The sequence below is a fragment of the Monodelphis domestica genome, chromosome 2 (assembly GCF_027887165.1).
Source record: "Monodelphis domestica isolate mMonDom1 chromosome 2, mMonDom1.pri, whole genome shotgun sequence".
Taxonomy (NCBI): domain Eukaryota; kingdom Metazoa; phylum Chordata; class Mammalia; order Didelphimorphia; family Didelphidae; genus Monodelphis; species Monodelphis domestica.
This window is the reverse complement of record NC_077228.1, coordinates 156,858,878-156,885,584: the sequence shown is the minus strand read 5'-3', so window position 1 is coordinate 156,885,584 and position 26,707 is coordinate 156,858,878. Positions and strand designations below refer to the sequence as shown.

General features: G+C 34.5%; 1 protein-coding gene across 2 annotated transcripts in view; it reads right to left on the bottom strand.

Annotated features, from left to right (window-relative positions):
* PCNX2 (pecanex 2) overlaps positions 1 to 26,707 on the bottom strand; it is a 409,779-nt gene that overhangs the window by 263,300 nt on the left and 119,772 nt on the right. For both annotated transcript variants that reach the window (XM_007481607.2, XM_007481606.2), the window contains exons 13-15: positions 22,462 to 22,633; positions 5,911 to 6,021; positions 3,787 to 3,878 (exon numbers count right to left, since the gene is read on the bottom strand). In XM_007481607.2, coding sequence (XP_007481669.1) covers positions 3,787 to 3,878; positions 5,911 to 6,021; positions 22,462 to 22,633 — 375 coding nt within the window. The remainder of the gene's footprint in view (positions 1 to 3,786; positions 3,879 to 5,910; positions 6,022 to 22,461; positions 22,634 to 26,707) is intronic.

Genomic DNA, 26,707 nt, shown 5'->3' with positions numbered 1-26,707 from the left:
AAAAAATCTTGAGTATCAAATTCTTTCCCTTTCTCCTTTCCCTATTCATTGAGAAGGCAAGCAATTTGATATAGGTTATATATATGTAGTTGTGGAAATCACATTTCCATATTATTCATGTTGTGAAAGAAAACACAGACTAGTTAACACTATTATTCCCTGTGAGATAGACCTCTTATGCCAACCATCTGAATTTTCTTGAGATATAAAATTGTTTCACCCTGTCCTTTTGTTTGTTCCATTACTCCAGAATTCATTTTGAGACATTATTTCAAAGTTGTTTGGAGGGGAAATTGGGAGGGCTCAAGAGAGTTGCTGTCTTTACTCTGCCACCTTGACTCCACTAGTCCTTCAGCCTGTACTTTCTCTTCTTACTCATCCCTCCTCTACACAATTGCTAATTTAATATGCCTAAAACATAGGTCTGGCCACATCATTCTCTTGTTCAAGAGGCTTAAGTGATTTCCTGTTATGTACTACATAAAATATGTGCTCTTTTGGCATTTAAATCCCTTCGTTATCTGACCTATATTTCCAAAGTTATGTCACCTTACTTACCTTACTCTCTCTCTTTCTCTCTCTCTCTCTCTCTCCCAGTAATACTGTTAGAGATAAACCTGATATAAATTCATGTCTAAGAACTATAACACAGAAGATTGCTTCAAGTAACTAAGAATAAGAGGAATGGAAATCTGCATAAGTTTCAAGATTTACCTTACATTTCCAAAAGTAGTAAAATGATAAAAGATAGAAAAAGCAAATACTGGAGGGACTGTGAGTAGAAAGATTCATGAAGACACTCAAGTTATGTACTTGTCCTACCATGGTGGAAAACAATTTGGAGTTAGCAAAAAGTCACTAAAGGCTTTTTATCCTTCGATCTAGTTATCCAACTAGTGGGCATATACCCAAAGGGAGTGAAAGACAGAAAGAAGAGTTCCAGATATCCGTAGTTGCATTTTGTGTGATAGCCTCCCCTCTGTATTTCTCCTTTTGGTCCTATGCTCAAGGCCTGGGTTTTCTACTTCCCATCAATCTCACCTCTCTTATTTGAATTCCTATGCCTATTCTCCCTGTCCATCCTTCCCTCCCCATACATAGCACACTAAGACATTGGCTAACAGCAATCAGTGCAGGCTGCCAGGCTTTCCATGAGTTTAAAAATTACTGGCAATCCCAATTTTTAAAAGAAACACTGCAAGGCTTCATTAGAGAACAAATGAGTTGTATTAAAAATACCTGGTAATGACCCTAGTCTTTATGATTATACTTTGCTTTTGGAGAGCCCTTTTCTCTGAGGAACTCAAACACTTCACACACATTCATTCAGTTAATCCTTTTGGGAACACAAGGAGATTAAAAAAAAAGCCTCCATTTTACAGATGAGGAAGCTAAGGTAAAGAAAAAGAGAAGTGACTTAATCTATTCACATTAAAGCTTGAAATCATCCACTGGGCTAACCATGTGGCAGCCCTTTTATTTGGGGCACTTTATTACATTGCATTAGGCACCTCACTAAATGGGGTCTTCTACAATTCTTTGACAATTTCTTGCCTGGAAATTCCATTTCTTCAATGAGACTATAATGTGGGTCCAAGGAATGTTTCCTACTTTTCCCATGTAGTGAAATAAGAAAGGCTCTATCTTTTGAATCAGAGATTATCAGTTCAAATCTTGCCTCCAATGCCTACCACCCATATGACCTCAGGCAAGCTATTTCTTCTTCCCAAGTATCAGTTTCCTCATCTGTTAAATGAAGGCACTGGGCTAGATAGCCTCTTCAAATTCTAAATATGTAATACTGCCATCCTCTGTCATACACTCTATATTTAACATAGTGTTACACACTAAGTTAGAAGGATAAAAAAACATGCAATAAAATTTGTATTAAATAGAATCACTTGGAAATTCATAATCAAAGTAAAACCAGATAATACCATCAATGAAGTTCTTTGAATGCTGATATATGCTAATAGAAGTGTGCTTCAGTTATAAGTAGGTTATTTTTCTGTCTAGACCTGTGATTTCAACATCTTCAGCCAACAAGCATTAATTAAACATTTACTATGTACTGGGGACTGTGCTTAATGCTAAAATATAGAAAGAAAGGCAAAAATATGGTCTCTGCCCTCAAGAAGTTCACATTTTAAAAGGATCCGTATTGGAAATTTCTTGGTGGGGGAACTCTCTCTACCAGTGCAGATCAGCTACTATGGTACAAATGATAGCTTTACAGAAAAGCCAAGATAATGAGAAGTAATGTGACTTTTATAGGGTCACACAATCATCAGGTATCAGAGACAGAAACAGAATCGAGTGTCATGACTTTGAGGATGGCTCCTACCAATTACACCAAATGCTTCAAAATATTTTGTGGAAAATAGGGTTTGTTGGGGTTGCTTTGCAAGAAGTTGGAGAAAACTGCAATGATTTCTCCCCCAGTCTTACAAATGGATAATATGAATAAACATACATACTGAGAGCATTTAAACACCCCACTTGTTCCCCCAAACAAATATGAATGCAGTCAATGTACACAAGGACCAATCAAGGATAGATAGCCCCAGTATGTGGACCTCAAAGGAAATACAACCACATCAAATGAAGAGGTAGATCACTATTCTGAAGTCTTCAAGACATTTTCTGAAAGACATTTGGGATACCATACACATACACACAAACATATATACATTTATACATAAATGTATGAAATATTAAGAATACATACAGATATATATGAGTTTCTATGTATATATGTATGTAGTTATGAATATTCTATAAGGAACTAGATGGCACAGTGGTAGAATGTTGGACCCTGAGTCAGGAAGACATGAGTTCAAATCCATCTTTAGATATATATTAATTGTGTGACTGGGCAAGTCACAACCTCTGGTTGCCTCAGGTTTCTCAACTATAAAATGGGGTTAATAATATCACATACCTTCCAGGGTTATTGTCAGGTTCAAATGAGATATTTATAAAGACTTAGTATAGTGTCTGACATGTTGTAGGTTTTTAAATAAATACTTCTTGCCTTCCTTCCTATGATATATAAACATGTTTCCTATTATATATAATGTGTATTTTATATATAATCTGTATATATACATATATATGTGTGTGTGCAGGTATAGTCTCTGTGTGTGCTTTTCCACATACTATTTCAATGCCATCATAGGACAGATGAGGAAATCGGGCTTCACACGCTCCCTAGAATTCACACATTGGAAATATCCTCGGCTCCAGCAGCCTCTCCTTCTGACATGTTCCTTCCAGAACTTTCATTTAAAGAGGGCACCCAAGCTTTATTCCTTTCCAGGCTGCACCTAGGACTTCTACCTCTGCCAACCTGCAGGGTGCCAGTGTGCCCCCAACCAAAACTTTTCAATTTCTTTTTTTTTTAATATGATCTTCTCCCATTAGAATGTAAACACCTTGAGGGCATGGTCGTAAAATTTTTTTCTACTTGTACTGGTATTCCCTATGCTTAGTACAATGCCTGGCACATAGTAGGTGCTTAATGAATTCTACTGACTGACTTTGAAAAGTTAAATGCCTACCCAAAGTTAGTCAGAGGCTAGTTAGAGGAAGTGCCAGAATGACTACTGAAAGAGCATACCCCATTCTGCTCTCCATCTGCCTTTTAAGAAACATTAATATGCCAAACATCCAAAAGCAATCTGTTCCATTCCTGTGAAAATGAAAAGTTGAAATGGAGACAAGAACAATAGTCAAATAGACACGTGTCTCTTTCAGTCTATATATTCTTTCTCATTCCACACTTACCTTTACTGCACTAAAACAGAATGCATAGAGTACAACAGCAACTACAAAACTTCGGGAGATGCTATAGATGGCAGAGAGGGTGCCAGCAGCAGCTGAAATAAAAACAGTGCCAGTTAGCTCTAGCTTAGATCTGATCTCTGTCCATGCTAGCAAATGTTATAAAGACACAAGAAGGGGCAGGTGATAAATATGAACTGTCAGAATGATAAGCACTGGCTTAGCTTTGATTAGCACTTATCAATAATACCAATAACTTGGGAATGGAGCAGAAGGGAAGCCCAGGTTGAAGTCATCTCAATACAAAGGAGAAAGCCTGCTCTATTAACTCAATGGCTATTGTTATTCAGCCATTCAGTCACATCCAACTCTATGTGACTGCATGGACTTTGTCCATGAGGTTTTCTTGGCATAGATGATAGAGTGGTTTGCTGCTTCCTTCTCCAAAGGGTCCCCATTTTATAGATGAAGAACTGAAACAAATATGGGTTAAATAATTTGCTCAGAGTCTCATAGCTAATAAGTGTCTGAGATCATATTTGAACTTCCTGAGTCCAAGTCTGATTCTCTGTTCACTGTCTCCCTCCCCAGCTTCCCTCACAATGGTGGTAGCAAACTTGATAAAAATGACTGTGTGCCTGGTTTGATGGGTGGTATAGGCCTTTAGTTGTAGCCGCTGGGGAGCCTGGTGGATCTTCTGAACTCAGGAATTGGAATTGCAGTGGGCTCAATCTATTGAGCATCTCTATGAAATGCAGCATTAATAAAGTAAGCCTCTGTATTTATAAAGTAAGCCTCTAAGCATGGTAGAGGAGGGAAGCATCACACTGGAACTGTGGCAGGGAACCCTGGACATGTTCTTCCATAAGTGTATATTGACAATTATTCCTCTGGAACTTAGAATAATAGGATCATAGATTTATATCTAAAAAGGGATCTTAGAGGTCATAAGATCATAGTTCTGGAGTTCAAAGGGACCTCAGAATTATTTATAACAATCCCCTTGTTTTGAAGATGTGTAAACTGAGACACAAGGAGGCGAAGAGTCTTGGTCAATATCACATTGATTAGCACCAAAGCTGATATTTTAGCCTGGATCCTTTGCCTTCAAATAAAAAAAGTTTTTGTGTCTTTAGATAGTTTCTTGTTTCATTGTGAGACTAAATGATCCTAATATTATAATTAGTTTGTGGCTGAGGCAGAATTCAAACCCAATTATTCCTGACTCAAAGACCAATCCTATATCAAGGATCATAGAATCATAAATCATCAAGTTGAAGCCTGTTATTTTACAGATAAGGAAACAGGTTGAGAAAGGTTGTGATTTTTCCACTGTTGTACAACTGGTAGGTGTTATGGGGTAGGACTTGAATCCAGGACCCAGTCCAAAGGTTAGTCCTTTGCTGTACCATATAGTATCTCTGGAAATATACAATGGGGTTATCTAAAGTGTCAAATACAATATACCAATCCTCTTTCAAAGTTTACACACGTTTACTCTTCATTTATGCTCTGGTGGTATTTTGGGACCAAAGTAAATGAGTCACCTAGAACTGGTCCTTGCAGAACAAAGGTTCTCCAACTTGTTTGTCTCCTAGAACCTTTTGGCAGTCTGGTGAAACCTGTGAAGTTCCTTCTTAGAATAATGAAGATTTTTTAAACCCTTACTTTCTGTCTTAGAATCTACACTAAGTATTAATTCCAAGGCAGAAGACCAATAAGGGTTAGGCAAATGGGGTTAAATGACTTGCTCAGGGTCACACAGCTAGGAAATGTCTGAGGTCAAATTTGAACCCAGAACCTCCTGACTCTAGACCTGGTATTCTATCAATTGTGTTACCTAGCTTTCCATTCATTTTTTTTAGAATAATGCTTTTAAATGCCTAAAATAAAAACAAAGGATTAGAATGAAAATCAATTGCATTGAAATACAGTTATATATATATGTATATATGCACACACACATATACATACACACATAATTTCATTGACCCAGATTAAGAACCCTTGACCTCAGTAAACAAATGAAACATCTTCTGAGTCTACAAAGCAAACCTAACTCACTCAATCACTCATTCTATTTATGGGACTCATTTGTTTTTCCTTGGGAACAATTCTGTGACTTACCAGAACCACCAAAAACCAGCATGTCAATTTGTTCTAAGAGATAGATGCAGAAAGTGTTGATCTGAGGGAAGAGGCCCAGAAGAGAAATGGCAGGAAAGCAGTATAAGAGTACTGAAAGATGAAACACAACATTATGATACATTTTAACCAACTGATCAATCAATAAGCATTTATGAAGCACCTATCATGGGCCAGGCACTGAGTCAGTCCATAAATTGTAAGGAAAGATAAACTAAAATTTGAGGATAATAAATGGCAACATTTTATCAACAGAATCTTTGAGGGGGGAAAGAATGCTAAGGCATTTGTCCTGGAAATTGCAAGGCCAATGTGCTATCTCTATTCATTTCCAGGTTCTGTTTAAGTGGGTTCCACATCAGTAATGATGGTACTGCTCAGAAGGACTGCATGCTTAAGTCTATTTTGGTGAGTGTAGCAGCATTGCTTAGAATGAATAGATTTCCATTTATTACCAGAAATTCTGAATATAAGTAAATGATGAAAATCTGATTCGGACCTTGACTCTCCATTCTGTGGAGATTTAGCACTCTCTATATGCTAAAGCTATTGTGGAATATGGGGGTGAAAGGTAGGGTTCAGAGTCACTTTGGAATACCAGAAGACCATGCTTATTTTCTGCAATGCAGTTGTGGGAGAAGTGCCTTGCTTACCCTTTTTCATCCCACTGTGTACTGACTGAAAATAGATCTAGGATAAATCCCACTACAACAAATGCTAAGGAACTGCCCCAATTCACCTCTTATAGTGCAGGCTTATTGAATTAAACATAGTCATAATAAATTCAAGAAGGGGCCCTTAGCCTGAGGCATGAAAATATTTTTTCTTGGTCACATACCATTTATTTTGTGATATGTAATTTAAATAATATCTAGGTTGGCCCTGATGCATCTTTTCTATATGGCCAACCATCAGCAAGTTTCCTCAATTTTCTCATCTTTAAAATGGGAATACTACCACTTCATATCTATGTGACCTTGGGCATTTCACTTAACCTCTCTGGGTCTCAATCTCCTTATCTGTAAAATAAAAATTAGTTAATCTATAAGATCCTTTCTGAATATCTCTGTATGACCTCATGAAAGCAAGGAAGTTTTGGGTGAGGATAAGTTTGTATTAAGTATTAAAGACACCTGGATATTGAAGACAGCCTGGATAAGCACAGAGAAGTAGTCTGATACAACAGACAGGGAAGCCAACATAAATGAAGTAGAGAGAACTTGGACACAATGAAGAATGGAATGAGAAGATGGAAAATGAGTAACTATTCATCTCTGGAGGGGAAAAATGGTCTTGCCAGATGTGTGGAAATAGAATTTAATGACCCACTCTGATAACAATCTAATCTGTAAACTGGTAGCACCAGCAGCTAGACCTTCTGGGGAACATCTAAAAGGATAGAATCTATAGTCTTTATTTTTAAAGTGTAGAGGTGAAATGAATGGCAAATGGAGATTGCAGCACATCTGTCAGGTTGCAGTTGTGGTGAAAGAAAAGCAATCAGACCGTTATTATGTTACCAGGGCTATTGGAAAATTGTACTTGAAATTACAGGCATTATCTTGTACATTTTTTTCCTCAAAAGTAAAAAATGAAAAAGAAGTCCCTGCTGTTGTTGGCAATGTTCCCCGGAAACAAACATTTATTTGTTAGTACACCACTGATCAGGTCTGCAATTTTCTCTCACTTCTTCCCCATCTTTATTTTCCCTAATAATTACTATAAATGAAGAAACTTCTGGTTGAGCTCCCATTTCTTTTCAAGTGGCATTTGTAAAGGAAACATAGGTATCTTGATTTCTTTCTTTGTTAAATGTGAAAATATCATGTTACTAAGCATTATGCAGGATTAAAATTATACAGAAGTAATAACCAAACTAATTTCATCCAGTGTGATTACATATACCCTGTGTTGTCTCCAGCCTGTTCTATATGACAATTATCTCCTCTTCTAGCTCTTGGGCTGCTCATAAAGCAAAGACATCCAGAAGATAGACATAAAACTGGCAAATTTGACTAGCATGGGAGACAGATGAAAAGAAAAAAAGTAATCATGGTTGAAATTGTAATAGGGTAGGAAGATGATATCCACCCTTTCCACACAGGATTGCTTGCCTCATCACTTAGCTTGCTATTTGGTTCATTCCTATATTTTTACATCATTCCAAGTCCTATAATTGTTCATAAATATATCTAGTTATTCCTTAGTAATTATTTCAACATCTTAATTAATCAATTAAGAACAGAGTTCCCACCACAGGTTAAAAATGTTTTTATTACTAATGAATTGGAAAAATCCCCTTCCTACAAGTACTTATTTATATCTATTTCTTTAACCTGATTTATAAAAATCTATGTGTTTAACTATCAAATCTATTTAGACCTAACATTAAATTTTACTGATTTTAACATTTTATTCACTACTTCTCTGCATTTTCATTGACTTATTAATTATTTCAACATCTTAATTAATCAATTAAGAACAGAGTTCCCACCACAGGTTAAAAATGTTATTATTATTAATGAATTAGAAAAATCCCCTTCCTACAAGTACTTATTTATATCTATTTCTTTAACCTGATTTATAAAAATCTATGTCTTTAACTATCAAATCTATTTAGACCTAACATTAAATTTTACTGATTTTAACATTTTATTCACTATTTCTCTGCATTTTCATTGACTTATTAATTATTTCAACATCTTAATTAATCAATTAAGAACAGAGTTCCTACCACAGGTTAAAAATGTTATTATTATTAATGAATTGGAAAAATCCCCTTCCTACAAGTACTTATTTATAGCTATTTCTTTAACCTGATTTATAAAAATCTATGTGTTTAACTATCAAATCTATTTAGACCTAACATTAAATTTTACTGATTTTAACTTTTTATTCACTACTTCTCTGCATTTTCATTGACTTTTTTGGCCTTTTGTCAGTATTTTAAGATTAATGCCTCCATAATCTAGTTCTTGCCCCTCTTCTCCTTTCACATTAGATATTGTCCTTTGTCAATATCACTTACTCCCATGGATTCAAATACAGTTATTTTCAGATAACTCTCAAATTTATATCTGCAGTCTTGACCACTCTTCTATTTGCCATAAACACAACCACAATTACTTAGAGGACCTCACATTCAATTTCAAATTGAATTGTCTTTCTGAAAAAGCATGCCTCTTATTCTGATATCATGATTTTTGTTGGTGGCACCATTGTTAATAGTTTTTATGTTCAAAATTTTGGTATTTTCTTTTTTACCCTTTTCCCAAACTCTCATCTTCACTCAAAAATTGAATTTTGTTAACTCCTTCTCCACAATATTCTTTGCATCCTTATCCTCTTTTCTATTCTCACTACCATCATCTTCATAAAGGACCCATTCCATTATCACTTTATTATATACTACAGTTATTGCTTTCTAATAAACCTTCCTGCCTCCACTCATTCCCTTATCCAATCAATACATTTTTCATACCTCTGTCAGGCTAAAATTCATATATATATATACATATATATGTCTATATATATGTATATATATCCTTGTCATTGATCTCAAAACTTTTTAATGAAACCCTATCTTCTTCTGAGAAAAGTTCAGAATCTCTTGCCTGGTATTTGAATTTGAAGTCCTCCATAATCTGATGCCACTTGCCCTGTCCAACTTCATCTTAAATTGTTGACAAAATTACTAGATTTAATGGTACCTTTAAAGTCCATTAATTTAAACTATTTTTACTTATTTTTATTTTATCTTATCTTACTCTTTATTTATTTTTTGGTACAAACCTTTAATTTTATTGGTATGGATAATTCTCAGTGAGGAAAGAGTCTACCAGTAACCTACCCTGTAACTTGCATAGAGTCAACTTAGAGAGTTGCCTTGGGCCATTAAGAGAGCAAAATATTTGCCCATGGTTACAAGCAAATAAGTATTAGAGGTGAGACTTGTATCCAAATTCTCCTAACTCTAGGACCAGATCACTATCTACCATGCCATTCCATTTCTTTTGACCAAAAATTTCCAAAAGTGGTCAACTAGAGTTCAATAAAATATCTTGAAGTATATCCCACTAACTTCAGAAAAATTCCATTCCATTTTTGGATGGCAATAATTAGTAGTAGAAAATGTTTTCTTCTACTGAACTAAATCTGCAAATTGTATCCAATTTCCCAAGATTTGTGTTTTGGAGGTAAATCAGAGTTTTCTTTTCTACATGGTAGTCCTTTAAACTGAGGGTATACTGGAATCCTGAACAGGAGATGATCAGTGATAATACATGTTGCAAGATGTATTCTTGGTCATCCTTCTCTGGATGATGTACTGGCTATTGTTCCTATTGAAAATTGAAAGGATGTCTATCATTTGGGGAATGGTTAAATAAGTTGTGACATATAATTTTGATGGAGTATTACTGTACCATAAGAAATTATGATCAGATTAATTTAAAAAAACAAACACAGAAAGGCCTACATGAAATTATGAAGAGTGAAATGTGCAGATGAAGAAAACATTATACATATCTGTCTCCAAAGGAAGAACTGATAAATAGAAATTAGAAAGATAGTTTTGTTTATACATATACTTTTCCATCAAAATTATCCTTCTCTAATATGGGGAAGGGAGGAAAGGGAGATACCTGGTAATTTTAATGTAACAAACAAAAAAATACCCTTCCTATAATATGACACCAGAAACTAAACACAATTGTTTTGATATGGTACACCGAGGTGGAATCTGATAAAACTTTTATTTATTTATTATTTATTTAGTTAGTTAGTTTTATTTATTTATTTAGTTTGAATATTATTCCTTTCATAATGCAGCCTAATAGCATAAGTAATAATAAGCACTTAAAGTTAAGCAAAGTGCTTTACAATTATTATCTCATTTTATCCATATCATGACCAAAGAAAATTGGTTCTACTAGTATCTTTATTTTATAGATGAGAAAACTGAGATAAAAATTAAAGAACTTGACCAGAATTTTACTTCTCAAGGCAAGAATTGAATTCAGATCTTCCTAACTCCAGAACAAGCACTCTCTCCACTATGCCATCTAATATTCTGCATACTAAGCTCTGCTAAACTGAGATGCTATTTGTCCCAGCATTTTCTACCTCCCTACCTTTGCTGACATTGTTTCCTTTCCTTAAGTGCCCTCTCTCCTCTTCAATTCTGAATCCCTACTCAATCTTGAAATTCCAATTCAAAAGCTATCTCTTTTATGAAGACCTCTCTGAAATCTATATGTCTTTATTAAGAGAATACCATGTATTGAGAACCTTGATAGGCCCTGAGGGATACAAACACAAAATAAAATAATGCCTGCCCTCAAGGAAGTTAAATTCTATTAGAAAAACAAGTTTCAATACCAGGAGATGAATTGGGGATATAATTTTTAAAGAGTTTATGACTATTTGCTACACTGATTTAACAGGTGTTGTTGAGGCAAGTGCTGCTTTCCATTTTCCCTTAAATAAATTATCACTAGAATTGATCACTTTCTGCTCTCCACTTCAACTCCAAGAGTCATTACAAAGGAGTGAATGTTCTTTTTTCCCTATGTCTCTTTTCAGAAATGTAATTTACAAATTGTCCAATCTGACTACATTTGGTGTTTACTCTGTACAACGTTAGTTGCTGAAGAGATGCAGTTAGATATGTTAGAGATCCTACTTTCACAGAACTTAAAATTGAGTTAAAGTAGGGGTAAAGGAAACATCTTGATTTCTAAGGTCCTTCCAACTCTAAAACCTATGACCAGGTAGATAAATTGTTATCATATGAGGGAAAGCAAGAAGTGAAAATAAGAGGTCCAACTAAGGCAGAGCACTAGGGAAAATTTCCAGAGGAAGATGTCACTTTTATTTTGGGGAGGGTGCGTGAAATCTTCAAAGAGGAGGTGGCACATTAAATGGATACCAAAGAAAAGGAATCACTTAAAGAAATCAAGATTGAAGGGCATGATGGTAGTGTTCTACACATGAAGAATGATGGTAAAAAGGAGAAAAGAGGATGAGAAAATTCAGAGAAGTCTAGTTCTGTTATAAAACAATTAGAAAGTAGTTTATGAATAGGAGTATCAATCAATCAACAAGCCTTTGAAAGCACTTATTATGTGCTAACTACTGTGCTAGTTGCTAGGCATACAAAAACAAAAAGGGAAAAATCACTGCCTTGCAGTAGTATGAAATATGGCTGGAAAGGTAGGTTGGAAACATATTTGGGACAGTCTTAGAATGCCAAGATCATGAATTTTTTTTATTTTATTTGATAGGCAAACAGGGTACTACTCTGAGTACCACTCTGCAGACAGGAGTAGCATGTTAAGTGTAGAACCTGCTTAGACAGTAACAACATAGCAGTGGGAATAAACTAGAGGCAAAGAGACCAGTTTGAAGGCTAGTATGGTCATTAAAATGAGAAGAGATGAGATTCTGACAGTTTCTGAGGCTGAAGTACCATATCTAAAATATATAGAGAACTTCATCCAAATTAGAACAATATGTTCCATTCCCATATTGAAAAATACTCAAAAGATCTGAATGGACAATTTTTCAGTGAAGAAATAAAAGCTATATGTAAGTTTATGAGAAATTTTAAATCATTACTGATTAGAGAAATGAAAATCAAAACTCTGATGACATATCATCTCATGATTGGCTAACATGATAAAAGTACAAAATGTCAAATGTTGGAGGGGATGTGGAAAAATGGGCAAACTAAAACACTGTCTGTGGAACTGTTAACTGATCCAACCATTTTGGAAAATAATCTGGAATTGTGCCCAAAGAGTTATAAAATTGTGTTTATCTTTTGACTCAGCAATACCACTATTGTTTATTTGCTAAAGTGGTCAGGAAAAAAGGAAAATGATCTATTTGTTCTAAGATATTTATAACAGCTCTCATTGAGGTGGCAAAGATCTGGAATTGAAAGGATGCCCATCAATTGGGAATGGCATATGATTGTGATGGAATAATATTGCAATACAAGAAATAATGAACAAATTATTTTTTAAACCATGAAAAACCTTTAAGAAATTATGAAGAGCAAAATGAGCAAAACCAAGAAAACATTATATAGCAACAGAAATATTGTTTGAAGAATGACATGTGTATGTCTACCTCTAGAGAGAAAAATGATAAATAGAAATAAGCAAGATATTGGTTTATATATGTATACATATTTGTCAAATGATGCCTTTTTTTAAAACCTTACCTTCTGTCTTTGAGTCAATACTGTGTGAAAGAACATTGCATTTGGAAGCAGAGACCCAAGTTTAATCCTACCTCTCCACTAGATGCCACTAGTAGAATGCCACTTAAACTCTTTGGTCCTTTTTTTACAGAAGAAAGAGCAAAATCATACAATTTTATAAGACAATCTTTAAAGACTCTCCAATCTCTCAAGCAATGATTTTTATTCTAACACCTTGTTAAAATAACTCATTTTAAGTCTAGGGGCAATATTAAGGCCCCTGAGGTTCACATGGTTCTATCTTCTGTTACTTTAGGGAGTTTATATTCAATAATAAGTTTGGAGTAGTATCACAATTGTTACAAACCCCCAATTTAAAAAATTCTGAACATTTAAGCAGAGGTTTGACATTCTGCCTGAACATAAAACATTTATATTCATCACTTGTTACTTTCTGGTCTCTTTGTGGTTGAAGCCAACTTCAAGTTATTGAGAATGTTTGGAGAAAAAAAAGCAGCAGATTATATAATAGTGTCTTAATAGACAAGCACTGGGAAGAAAAACAGGGAAATGAGAACACTTTTTTTCTTAGAACTTCCCTGAGTATTTGAAGAGCTAAATATGACTGTTAGCATTAACCCTAGTCTTTCACTATGAGATGTTTGTAGGGCCATTGGATCTCCCGGTTCTCTGACAGAGATATTATCTTTTTTCTTTTCTCTGAATGCCATTATTGCTTATTCTTTCCAGCTCAGTTCCTCAAGGAAGCACCCAGATTCCCTGCACACCACTCATTCATTCCGCTTTGCTATGAGTTCATTGATATTTCTCCCTGGTTCTGAAAAAGTTCATGATTTTTTTATATGAGTTCCTCAGAGTATGACCAAATCCATCATTCCATTAGGAAAGACTTCCAGTTGGACCTAATTGAAACATCTTTGATGGATTCCAGGAAGTAGTCAGCCTTCATTGATACCTCTTTCTTTCTGACTAATTAAATCAAAAAGTGTTCTTACCTAACAAAGGTAATTGCTTTTGAATGGAGATAATCAATGAACCCTTACACTGCTTTTGCTCATTACTTGATAGTATAATTTGAAATACTGAAATGTCTTCTAATTGATCAGAAGTGCCAAGAAACCAAAAATTATAATAAACATAATCAATTATAATCAGTATGCCTCAAAATGGTATGTCCCAAGCTTTTTTTTTTTAATTTGACACTAGCAAGGGGCACGCTATTCTTATGCCAAAAGAAAAGCCAGAGACATATCTGATCTTAAGCAAAACTCCATTTAGCTTTTAAGACATTCAATAAAAATAAAAGTTATAAACAAGCTTAAGTTCAGTTCATACAAACTCAGAAAAAATAAGTTTGGTTCAAACATAATGCACCATCTGGCTTACGTCTAATACAAATCAGCAGACACGTATGGAGCTAAAGTTAGGTAACTAATAGCATCATCATGACCACTATTGATGATACTCACAGGAACCATATAGAATTTTAGTGCCATACACAACTTTAGTATCTTCTACATCATTTTACACTTGGGGAAAAAAGAAGTCCAAAGGAATTAAGCAATTTAGCCAATGTCATTCTGCTTAGTTAGTGATAGCAGATCAGTTACAAGTCTTCTGTTTTCTATATAAATCATGTGTTCCCTCTCATCTTTATACTATCAAATGAGATAATGTATGTAAAACACTTTGCACACCTTAAAGTATTCTATAAATATTAGCTTTTGTTATTATAAACAATTCTTCTAAATTATTGTCTTTTATCTGTTCTTTATTTCTCCTACTCTTTTTCCTCTTCCACTCAGTTTTACATTTCCTTCCTATTTTTTAAAAGCCTTGAAACCAATACTGAGTATTGGTTCCAAGGCAGAAGAGTGGCAAGGGCTAAGCAATAGGGATTAAGTGATTTACCCAAGGTCATACAACTAAGAAATGTCTGAGGTCATATTTGAACCTAGGACCCTACCCCCTCTCTTGGCCTGACTCCCAATTCACTGAGTGATCTAGCTGTTCCCCTATTCCTTCTTTTAAAAGAAATTTTATTTTCTTAATTACATGTAACATCAATTTTTACTTTACAAAATCATAAGATTTAAAATATTTCACTTCTCTTCCCATACCACTCCCAGAGGTGGTAGACAATTTGACCTGGATTATACATGTATTATCATATAAGACATACTTCCATATTGGTCATTGTTGTAAGAGAATACTTATATAAAACCAAAATCCCTGAATAAAGAAACAAATATATGAAAGAGTAAAATAGTATGCTTTCATCTGTATTCAAATTTCAATAATTCTTTCTCTCAAAGTTGGTAGCATTCTTTACCATAAGATCTTCAGAATTGTCCTGGATCATTGTGTTGTTGAGAGTGGCTAAGTCTTTCATAGTTGATCATTGTATACAGTTGATCATTGTTGCTGTTACTGTGTATAATGTTCTCCTGGTTCCACTTATTTCATTCTGCAGTATTTCATATAAATTTTCCTAGCTTTTTCTGAAATCATCCTGCTCATTATTTCTTATGGCATAATAGTATTCCATCACTATAATAGACAACAATTTGTTCAGTCATTCTCTAGTTTATGGACATCCCCTCAATTTCCAATACTAAGAGCTGTTATTAATATTTTTGTACAAGCAATTCCTTTCCCCTCTTTTTAAAAAAAATATCCTTAGGAGACAGATATAGTAGTGGTATTATAGGACCAAAAATTGTACACAGTTTTATAACCCTTTGGGCATAGATTCAAATTGCCCTCTAGAATAGTTGGATCAATTCATAACTTCACCAACATTCATTAGTGTCCCAATTATGGCACATCCATTCCAACATTCATCACTTTCCTTTAACTGTCATCTTGGCCAATCTGATGTGTAAGGTGGTACCTCAGGGTTTTAATTTACAGTTCTCTAATTGGGAATGATTTAGAACAATTTTTATATTATTTTATTTTTTTATCTGAATACTGTTTGTTCATATCCTTGGATGACTTGTAGTCTTATAAATAGGACTTAGTTTTTTATATATTTGAGAAATGAGACTTTTATCAAAGAAAGTTGCTTTAATTTTTTCCTACTCTTTTTATCTTTCTAATCTTGGTTACTTTGGTTTTGCGTGTGCAAAACCTTTTTATTTAATATAATAAAATTATTCATTTTGTATCTTATAATGTTCTCTATCTCTTAATTGGTTATAAATTCTTCCTTTCTCCATAGATCTGGTAGGTAAACTATTCTATGTTCTCCTAATTGATTTATGGTATCATCATTTATGTCTAAATTACATGTCCATTTTGACCTTATTATGGTTTAAGGTATGAGATACTGGTCTGTACCTAGTTTATGCCATAACATTTTCTAGTTTTCCCAGCAGTTTTTGTCAAATAGTGAGTTCTTCTCCCAAATCTAGGGTCTTTGCATTTACAAGACACTAGGATGGTAAGGTCATTTTACCCCTGTTTATTGTGTACCTATTCTATTCCATTGATCGACCATTTAATTTCTTAGCTAGTACCAGACTGCTTTGATGATTACCATGTTTTTAGTATAGTTTGAGATCTGGTAAGGTAAGGATAAACCATTTTCCTTCATATCTTTTTCATTAATTCCCTTGATTTATTGTTTTTTTTTTCTTATACAACCCACTCCTAGTCTTAATTATTTTAGTTCAATGGTTCTTTTATTTTAAATTTTATTAATTTCTCCTTTGATTTTTGAATTTCCAATTTAGCCTTTGACTATGTAATTTGTTCTTTTTTCTAGTTTTTTTTCAGTTAAATGTCCAATTAATTGACCTGCTATTTCTCTATTTTATTGATGTTAGCATTCGGAGATACAAATTTTCCTCAAAGAACTTCTTTGTCTACATTCCATAAATTCTGATATGTTGTCTTCTCATTGTCATTTTTGTTTAATTAAATTATTAATTGTTTCTAGAATTTGTTTGTTGGCCCACCCCTTGTTAACATTAGATTATTTAATTTCTAATTAATTTTTAATTTGTCTCTCCATGAACCCGTATTGATTATAATTTTCCCCATTATTATCTGAAAGGATGCATTCATTATTTCTGCTTCTCTGCATTTGGTTATGAAATTTTATGCCCTAATACACATTCAGTTTTTGAAGCTATATTCCTTCCTATTTCCATTTAGTTTTCTCCAGAGATCTATCAAATGTAACATTTCTAAAATTTTCTTCTCATCCTTTACTTATTTTTTGTTTAGATTTATCTAGATATCAAAGGGGGGAGTCAAGGCCCCCATTAGTAAGGTTTTACTGTCAATTTCTTCCTAAATTTTTCCTTTAAAATTTTGGAGGCTATACCATTTGGTCCATATATGTTTAGTATTGATATTACATCATTGTCTATAGCACCTTTTAGCAAAATGCAATTTCCTTCCTTATCTCTTATAATTAGATCTATTTTTACTTTAGCTTTGTCTGATATCATGATTGCTATTCCTGCTTTTTTTACTTCGTATGAAGCATAATACATTCTATTCCAGCCCTTTACATTTACATTGTGTGTATATCCTTGTTTGAGAAGTGTTTCTTGTAAACAACATATCATAAGATCCTGGTTTTTAATTTACTCTGCTATCCCCTTCCATTTTATGAGTGAATTCATCCTATTCACATTCACAGTTAAGTTTACTGACTATACATTCTGCTCCATCTTATTTTCCTCTTTTGATTTTACTCTTTCTCTCTCATTTCACTCTATCCCTCCTCACAAGTGTTTTGCTTTTAATCATCACCACCTCATTTCCCCATCCCTTTTATTAACCTTTATTTTCTTATTCTCCTCCTACTTCTCTGTGGAGTAAAATAAGATTTTATACCCAAATAAGTATGGTTGTTATTCCCTCTCTGAGTAAATTCCAATGAGAAAAAGTTTGTTTTCCCATCACTGCCCTCATCATACCCTCTACTGTAACCATTTTTAATGACTCTTTAGGTGAGATAATTTACCCCACTCCACCTTTTCTCTCAGTACAATATTCTTTCACATCTTGATATATTATTTTGCATATCACATCATCCTATTCAACTTACTCCTGCCCCTTCTGTCTATATATGCTTTTTCTAGTTGCTCTAATAATGATAAATTTTGAATTTCATGAATTTTCTCTTTCTTCTTTAGCTTTTTATAGTTGAGTCTTTGATAATTCTTGTAATATGATGTCTAGGCTTTTATTTTTTATCATGACTTTCAGGTAGTCCAATAATTTTTAAACTGTCTCTGTTGATGCTACTTTTCAGGTTAGTAATTTTTTTCAATGAAATATTTAATATTGTCTTCCATTTTTAAATTCTTTTGATTTTATTTTGTTTCTTGATGTCTAATGGCATCAATATTTTCTACTTGCCCAATTCTAATTTTTAAGAAATTATTTCCTTCTGTGAGCCTTTGAACCTCCTTTCTATTTGATCAGTTCTGCTTTTTAAGTTATTTTCTTCTCACATCACTTTCATTTCTCTTCTCCATTTTTCCTTTGTCTTACATATATTTGAAATCCTTTTGAGTTCTTCTGGAGTCTGAGACTAATTTCCATTTTTCATTGAAGTTTTGCACATAGCTACATTGATCCCCTTTTGAATCTGACTTGTTCTTCTTAGTCTCCAGAATAATTTCCTATGGTTAGGTGTTTTTTTTTTATTATTATTATTATGTTTGCTCATTTACTCTTGACTTTTGTTTTTATCTTAAAAGTGAGCTCTGTTCTCAGAGTAGATGAGACTCTCTCTTAAACTTCAGTACTTCCTTGTTGCTACCTCCAACTCTTGTTCTCGGTTTTCTGCACATTTTATTTCTTCCAACATGGTATTATGGCCTCTGGACTGGGAGCTCCTAAAGCCATCTTCCACTGCTGATTCAGTTTCCCCCAGAGGATGCTAATGACTTGTAGGACTCAGAACACAACTTGTGCTGAGACTAGGACCACTAGGGACATCCTTCTGTTAGGGATTGAGGTATTACTTTGGACTTGAGTAGGAGCTCTGAGACTGACCCTAGGCCTACACCAGTCAGGTAAGCTGTGCACTGCCCTTCACTGGGGTTTGGGGCCTCACTACAGGCTTGTGCTAGGGCTTGGCTAGGGCTTGGAACATCAAAGGATAGTAATGGGGTGCTCTTCTATAGGCTTAAGCAGGGTCTTGGAGTCTTGAAGTTGGCTTGGGCCTATGTTCAGAACCTAAAGCAATAGTGGTTGGGTAAGGAAGGTTGCTGTTGGTTTGTGCCCACATTCTTTAGTGCAACCTTGTTGTAGGCTGTGTAGCTTTGCCATAGGTTGTACTCTCTTCTGACCCCTATGAACCTTTTTGCCTGTCTTCCAAGTTTTTTTTCTGAAGCGCTACTACTTCATTCCATCCCCTTGTTGGTTCTGTCATAGTATTCATTTTGAAGCATTATTTTGAGGTTAATTGGGAAGGATTCTCAAGGGGTTCGAGATTTCCCTGACTACTCCAACATCTTGCCTCTGCTTCCCCTTTCTACCTATTTCTTAGACCAACCAGGGATGGTCATGGACATGGACCCTCAGAATATTGGAATTATCTCCAATTAATCAGTTAGACATCTTTGAAGACTCACTTAGTTCACAAGAATACACATAATCTAAGCACAAACAATTCTTCAAAAGGAAACGCCTCCTTATTTCCAATTTTCTATGTTAATTTCGTTTATGTGCAAATATAAAATGATATTTAGAAGAGGACAATTATAATCCCAAAGCATAATAAGTTGAAAGTTGAATGCTTACAAACTAGAAAGAAAACTAAGTGTCAAATTTTAAAAAATTTCATAAAATTTGAAGAACCTTTTGATTGTTTTGTGATGGTGATAGACAGCAATACAAATTTATATTTGAAATTTTACATGAATGTTTTATAATTATTTAATATATCTCACCACATGTTATCCTGTAAAATATCATGTTATATCCTAGTAAAGCCATGGGGCAAATTAATTAGCTTGTTGAATGAAATGAATCAATGGTCAAGAGAGCATCCAATCTCTTAAGAATCTAGTTCCAAAGCATAGCATAAATCTCAAGATGAATATCTATATTTCTAGGGAAAGAGATTACTTTTAGAATACTGATTAGCTACTCTTTTTTCACACAGTTCAAGTAATGTTTTAAAAAAAGAATTCATCACCATCTTTTTTCTCTTGTTCAGAATTTTCCCCCATAATCTTTTCTTGGTAAGTCCAAGTTAATATATTTAACAGCTCTTTCCCATACTGATTATTATTGTTCTTTTTTCTCATTTTATCATTATCCCCGAAGTCACTGAGTCTGCTTGCTGGATTTTTAAAAATTGATCTTTTCACTTGTTGACTTTGACATTCAGATGAGAATAAAACAAGATATTTACTGAGAGGAAAATAATTTCCAATGAAAACCACTAATGAAAATGCTTTATTCCATAAACTTGCTTTCTCTCTCTTCCTAACAGCCTGAATTGAGGGGAAACAAAATAAACATGAACCAAAAGTCAGTAATCCATGCTGATCTAGGAATTGTTTCTGAGAGAACAATCCTAAGCTTATACTATATAAAGGCTTGTAATTATAAAGCTCAAAGCTTATATTTTTCATGTTATTGTTAAGTTCTGATGCTTCTATAAGTTTTTAATACTAAAATGCTGTTGCATTTTTTGGAAGTAGAAATGAAAGTAATGAGGGAGGATATATTTGGGGAAGAAGTAACTATAAAATCAATTATCTAAAACAACTTTTCCCCAAGGACATAATCAAAAGCATTTATAAGATCAAGAGCTAGATGGGACTTTAGGAGTCATCTATATAATGTCTCATTCTCAAGATATTTACAAATTATCATGCATGCAAAAAATTAAATTTAAAATGATCTGGGGATTGCACCATGTCCAATTGACCAGGACACTACTATAGTCAGAGTAGAATATAACAGTGCCAATGCTGAATTTCATCTTCTTTCAGTTCTAAAGACACTAGGCAGTAGAGTTTACTCAGAAAGAGATGAGTCATGTATAGTACAAACCTAGGTTTTCCTTTATACTTCTGTTCACTGCTTAGGGCCATGTGAGGGCAAGGATCCACCTATTCGCATGAATTATTCAAGGTCAACTACTAGGTCATTCATAAGACTTGGATGCTTGGCATGGTGGTTCAGTACCCCCTAGAAATAGGACTGGGATTTGAATTCAAGGAAAATAATCTTTTCTATAAGGCATGACTTGGGATATCTTGACTTGAGAAAGCCACTCTAGAATGGCATTAAATAGCCCCTTCAAATCTGCTCCACTCAGGACTCTTTCATTTCAGGTTGCCCTTGGCTGAGGTCCCAGAAGGAACTACCATAATCAACTACAAAACCTTGCCCTGTTGCCAAAGTGGCCAAATACATCAAGTAACCTGCTTTTTCAAAACCCAATTTTCTTTTACTTCTAAACCCAAAGCTTCTCTAAACCTCATTGTTTTGTGGTGAGAATGGATGAGGGGAAGACATACTGACAGTCTCTGATTAAAAGAGCTTATTTGCTCTTTGGAGAGAGGAAGAAAGGATGGGAATAGAGGAGAGAAATAATGCATTCCACCCTCTCAGCATTCCAAATAATAAGGATGGAGAAAACAGTATGATAGCAAGCCACCTTCTTATCATATGTCCTCTGCCTTCCCTGCCTTTCCTAAAAGCCCTGTGCCTCTCTAGAGTTGGTGCTAGTATAGTTCTGGCAGGAAATCTACTCTCATACCTCTTCTTTTGTCCTTTTCCAACATTTTATTTATTGAGATGCTACATGAGAAGAAATGCCTTGAAGGAATAGCTAGAAGTCATGATGTTTTCCTTTTGCCTCAACCTTGAATTTTCCATTTCAGCAAGTGGTCAAAAATATTTTATTTTGGTATCTCCTGACCATGATCATCTAGATCAGTTCTTAAGACTGAGCTATGGGAAGTTCCTCTTCAAACTCCAAGTTTTATTTCTGGTTTTTACCAATCAACTATTAGATCAATGGAGCCCCACTGATGAGGTACAGTGGTGGTTTAGTGGGACCAGCCATTTGTAAATGGATAACACTGCATAGAGATCAGACATGCTGATAAACAAACATTTAAATGCAATAATTTATGTGATACCTCCATGATGTACAAAATAAGAGGTGAGTTCATATTCCTCCCTCTCTCCCAATATTTCTCATCCAGAATATTTCTTCAGTCAAAAGCTTCAGGATCTACTAGAAAGTCAAGGATGAATTCCTTTACAAAAAGGAAGTCCATTCTCTGCATTGCCACAAGTCAGAAGCAACTTACCTATTAACTGATCTCTGGCTGATTGAAGAGACCCTGATGAGAAGAACCTTAGGCCATACACAGTGTAACTAGGAGGATTCCTGGCCTTAGCAGCAATATCAAAAAGCAAAATAAGTCCACAGAGAACACAAAAGTAGATGGGTCTGCTGTATGTAATTATTTGGTTGTGTCCCTAGAAAACAAACACACAACTTCTGAAGAGAAAATATAATCTTCTATTGTGTTGACATAACAAAGTTAATGGAAAGAGTGAACAAGTTAGAAAATGCATAAAGCAAGAGGTAGGAAACATCCCCAAACATAGTGGAATTCACTAGGTAGTCTGCTGAATTTGGAGTCTCAAAAATAATATCATGCTTTTTAGATTTGACAAGCCTGTGGTAATCAGTCCTGAAATTTTAATTACCCTCCATGGAGAAAATCTAGATCTAACATCACTTTCCTCTGTGTTGAAACATTCATTTTTTTATTGCTCATCTTAAGTGTGAAACTAATTTGTGACATTATTTGCTCTGTTTTCACTTTGGTTCCAACATTAATAAGATATGAAATTGTAAAGTAGGTTTCAAATGCCTGGCATTTCATGAGTTTATGTAGGCACTACTGCAGATTAAACATCTAAATGAAGTGAGCATGATGTAATACAGCATTGATGACCACCTCTATCAAGTACTTCTCTAAGGAATGCTAAATGCTTGTCAGACCTCAGCTCCTGAACTTTCACAACATGGTCATTGGAAAGAAGAAGCAATTAGTCATATGTACCCTTAAATAGACTAAAAAAACAAACAAACAGGGCTCTGATGTGAAATTATTTTACCAAGGTTACCAAACAACTTGAAGGTAGAACCAAGAAAAGAATCCAAGTCTCCCCAGTCAATGATTTAATGGAACAACAAGGATTGGTTTAAGGAAGATCTCTAAAATCATTAATAGAGGAGAAACACACTCTTTTTGGCAGTGTGCTCAAAGACAAACAGATTTTAAACTCTTGTAATTCATGGGATAATTTGAGCATGGTTAGTAAAGAGTATAGGAATATGGCTTCAGATCTGATTCCTTTAAAGTCACTGCTTTGGCCTGTTACATTTAGGAAATTTAATTTAAATGGCTACTTTTTCTGAAATGAAAAATGCTTTTATTCTGAGACTACCTTTTAATATAAGGGAAAAGATACATTGTCAATGAGAATGGGATATTTGGGATGTTTTTGCTTGAAACTTATTAACACACTCTGAAATTTCATTTTTGATCTAACCAGGTCAGAGATTATTGAATATGGGAATATTTTCTTTGCATCTCAAAATCATTCTACTGAAATAGAACTTAATATAAACACATATTTATCTAAGTACAAAAAAATTCTTAGTGTATGAAAATATGTCTTTGCAAAAATAATTATGTAATTTCTTCTGAGAATCTCTTTTCATATTATGGAAAAATACACTCTCCTAAAAGGTTGTACATTTTTGGCACTGGACCAGGTTAAGACTTCTACTATATTTGCACTAACCTGAACTTCCTTCAAGCAGGCTAGAGATTACTAAGCATGGAGATGCATTTCAAATTCATTAATAAAAATTCAAGACTCAATTACATAGCACAGGTCCTCATTATCATATTCATTTTTAACTCCATTCTTGTATATTACACTGTACCTCCATGTTATTCTAAATCTATTCCTAATACAAAAGCATTACATGTCACTTTTATTTTCTTTGATTCCCAAGAACACAAACTATAAAAGTTGCTCTGCTTTGTAGTTACATTTTTCATATGTATATATAAATCACCCAAACCCTCAGGTTTGTTTTTTCCTTTTTCAATAGAAGAATTCTATGTAGTTCCTTGCAATGAGAGACCTATCAGGACATCTCCAAATGAAATGGAATATTTCCTTTATGCTTTTAAAACTTCTTTCACATTTAACTTTGTTGGAACTGATTCTTTAATGGTGTATATATGTGTATATATACATCTATACATATAAAACAAATATTTTCATCAGACTGTATCACACATAGAATAGACTGCTTTTGGCAAATTTCTAGGAGGTCATGGAAAAAAAAGTGATACAGAATGGGCCAACATGGACAGGTTACAGTCTGTGGCATTGAAGGAAACTCCCAAATCAAGAAGATAAATATCTATTTCTATATTTGAGTGCTTGAATATTTCAATTTTCTATCACACCACCACATACGTCAGATTTTTAAATCTGTATCTTATTCACCATGCAGCAAAAATACTGGTTGGGTAAGTTTTAACAATAGCCACTTCCCTGCACACCTATGATGAATAGCATAGTCTCTGCAAGGCAAATTTTAGAGCAGGTTGATAAATTATTCAATTGTGTATAGACTTTCTGAAGGGTGAGTCAGCTGGCAGAAAATGTTATGCTTTATTTTCAAGAGTGGAATAAAATAACAATTTTCTGACTCAACCCTTTCAGACTTGAGGTGGCCATATTTCTCAGTAACTTTCATGCTTCGGGTTGAGGTTCACAGAGCTGTACGTATGACTACCCTACACCATATTGGAAAAGCTTTCATAATTGCTCTCTCCACCTTCCCCAATACTAAGATTTGCCAAGAAGATTCTTGGCAGGAAGAGAGGTCCCTGAGCCTGGAAAGCCTGCAGCATTTCAGAAACACAATCTCCTTTCCATCACCATGTTTGCCTTGTCACTGACACTCAGTTACTGGCATGGCACTGTGCTCAGATTATGGGACATTTTTACCTATGGTTAGCACATTTGCGATTTGGGACTTTCTTCTGGATTGTCTGTTCTTATACTTTCTAATTACAGTGTAAGTTGGTCTATTTGAACACTTTATTTATTTGCATTTAATCAATCACTTTTATTATTGGTTCACACTATTTATGAACTTTGATTTCCCCCTTTGAATGGTGAGGAATGAAGGGAAAGAGAGAATAGGAATGAGAGGGACCTACAACTTCATGGGTCTAGGGAACTCTAATGGAGAACCTTCTTCTGCAGATGGTGTCATCTCTGCAACTAAGAAAGGAAACAGACATGGGCTTTCATATTTTTTACTATATTCAAGTACTCTATTCGAGAACAAGCCCTGCCTCTGTAAGTCACAATAGGAACTCTCCTGGGTATACCTCAGTGTGCCACAGCCCACTCTAGAGAAAACATGAACAGACAAAAAGGATACATGAAAATCTTGTGTTACTTAAGAATAAGTTACGGCAGGAAGCACTATGTATGTTCAGATTATTGACTTTCACTCTCATAGTGGAGAGGGTCTCTAGTTCAGGAATATCTCCTATTTAAAGGGCACTTTTCAATGGCCAAAACACTTTCCTCACTATAACTACTAACATATGAAATGCAAATAATGATATTTTAGTTGATTTTAGTTGATCAGCTGAGAAAACTGGGGCCCAGGAAGAAAGAATGGGCCATGGCCATGAAGCTAGTTACTGGCAGAGCTGGGATCAGTAACAAGCTGGAACATGCACAGAAGAAGGCATACATGAAAGCAAGTGCATGCAAAACCATATCATTGAAACAACAGTTGCACATGATACAGTGGAAAGAGAGCTGGTTTTGGAGACAGAAGAAGTTACTTAGCTAAGTAGCTTAGCTTGGTAGTACAATGGGTAGTGCTTTATTTGGCATCAAGAAGACCAGTCTCAGATACTTATTGGCTGTGTGACACTGAGCAAGCCACTTAACCACTCTTAACTCCAGCTTCCTCATCTATAAAATGGATATAATACCAACACCTAACTTCAGAGTTATTGTGAGTATAAAACAACAATGTTTGAAAAGTGCTTTATATACCTTAATGCAGTATATAAAGCAATATTTAGAAATCCTGTTGCAGTTAGGTAATTCAGTAAATAGAATGCTGAACCTATAGTCAGAAGACCTGAGTTCAAATCCAGTTTCATACACTTAACAAACTTGTGACCCTGAGCAAGTCACTTAACCCCTGTTTGTCTCAGTTTCTTCATCTGTAAAATGAGCTGTAGAACAAAAATGGGGAATCAGTCCAGTATCTTTGCCAAGAAAATCCTAAAAAGGGTCACAATGGGATGGATACAATTAAACTACAACAAAATACTAGCTACCGTTATTATTATAACTCCTTTTCCTTCTCCTGTTTCCTTGGTCACCTAACTTCATCTCCATAGGTTTGATCTGCCTTAATTATAAAATGAAAATAATGAAATAAAAAATGAAAAAATAAAATCAAACTAAGTTAACTCTAAG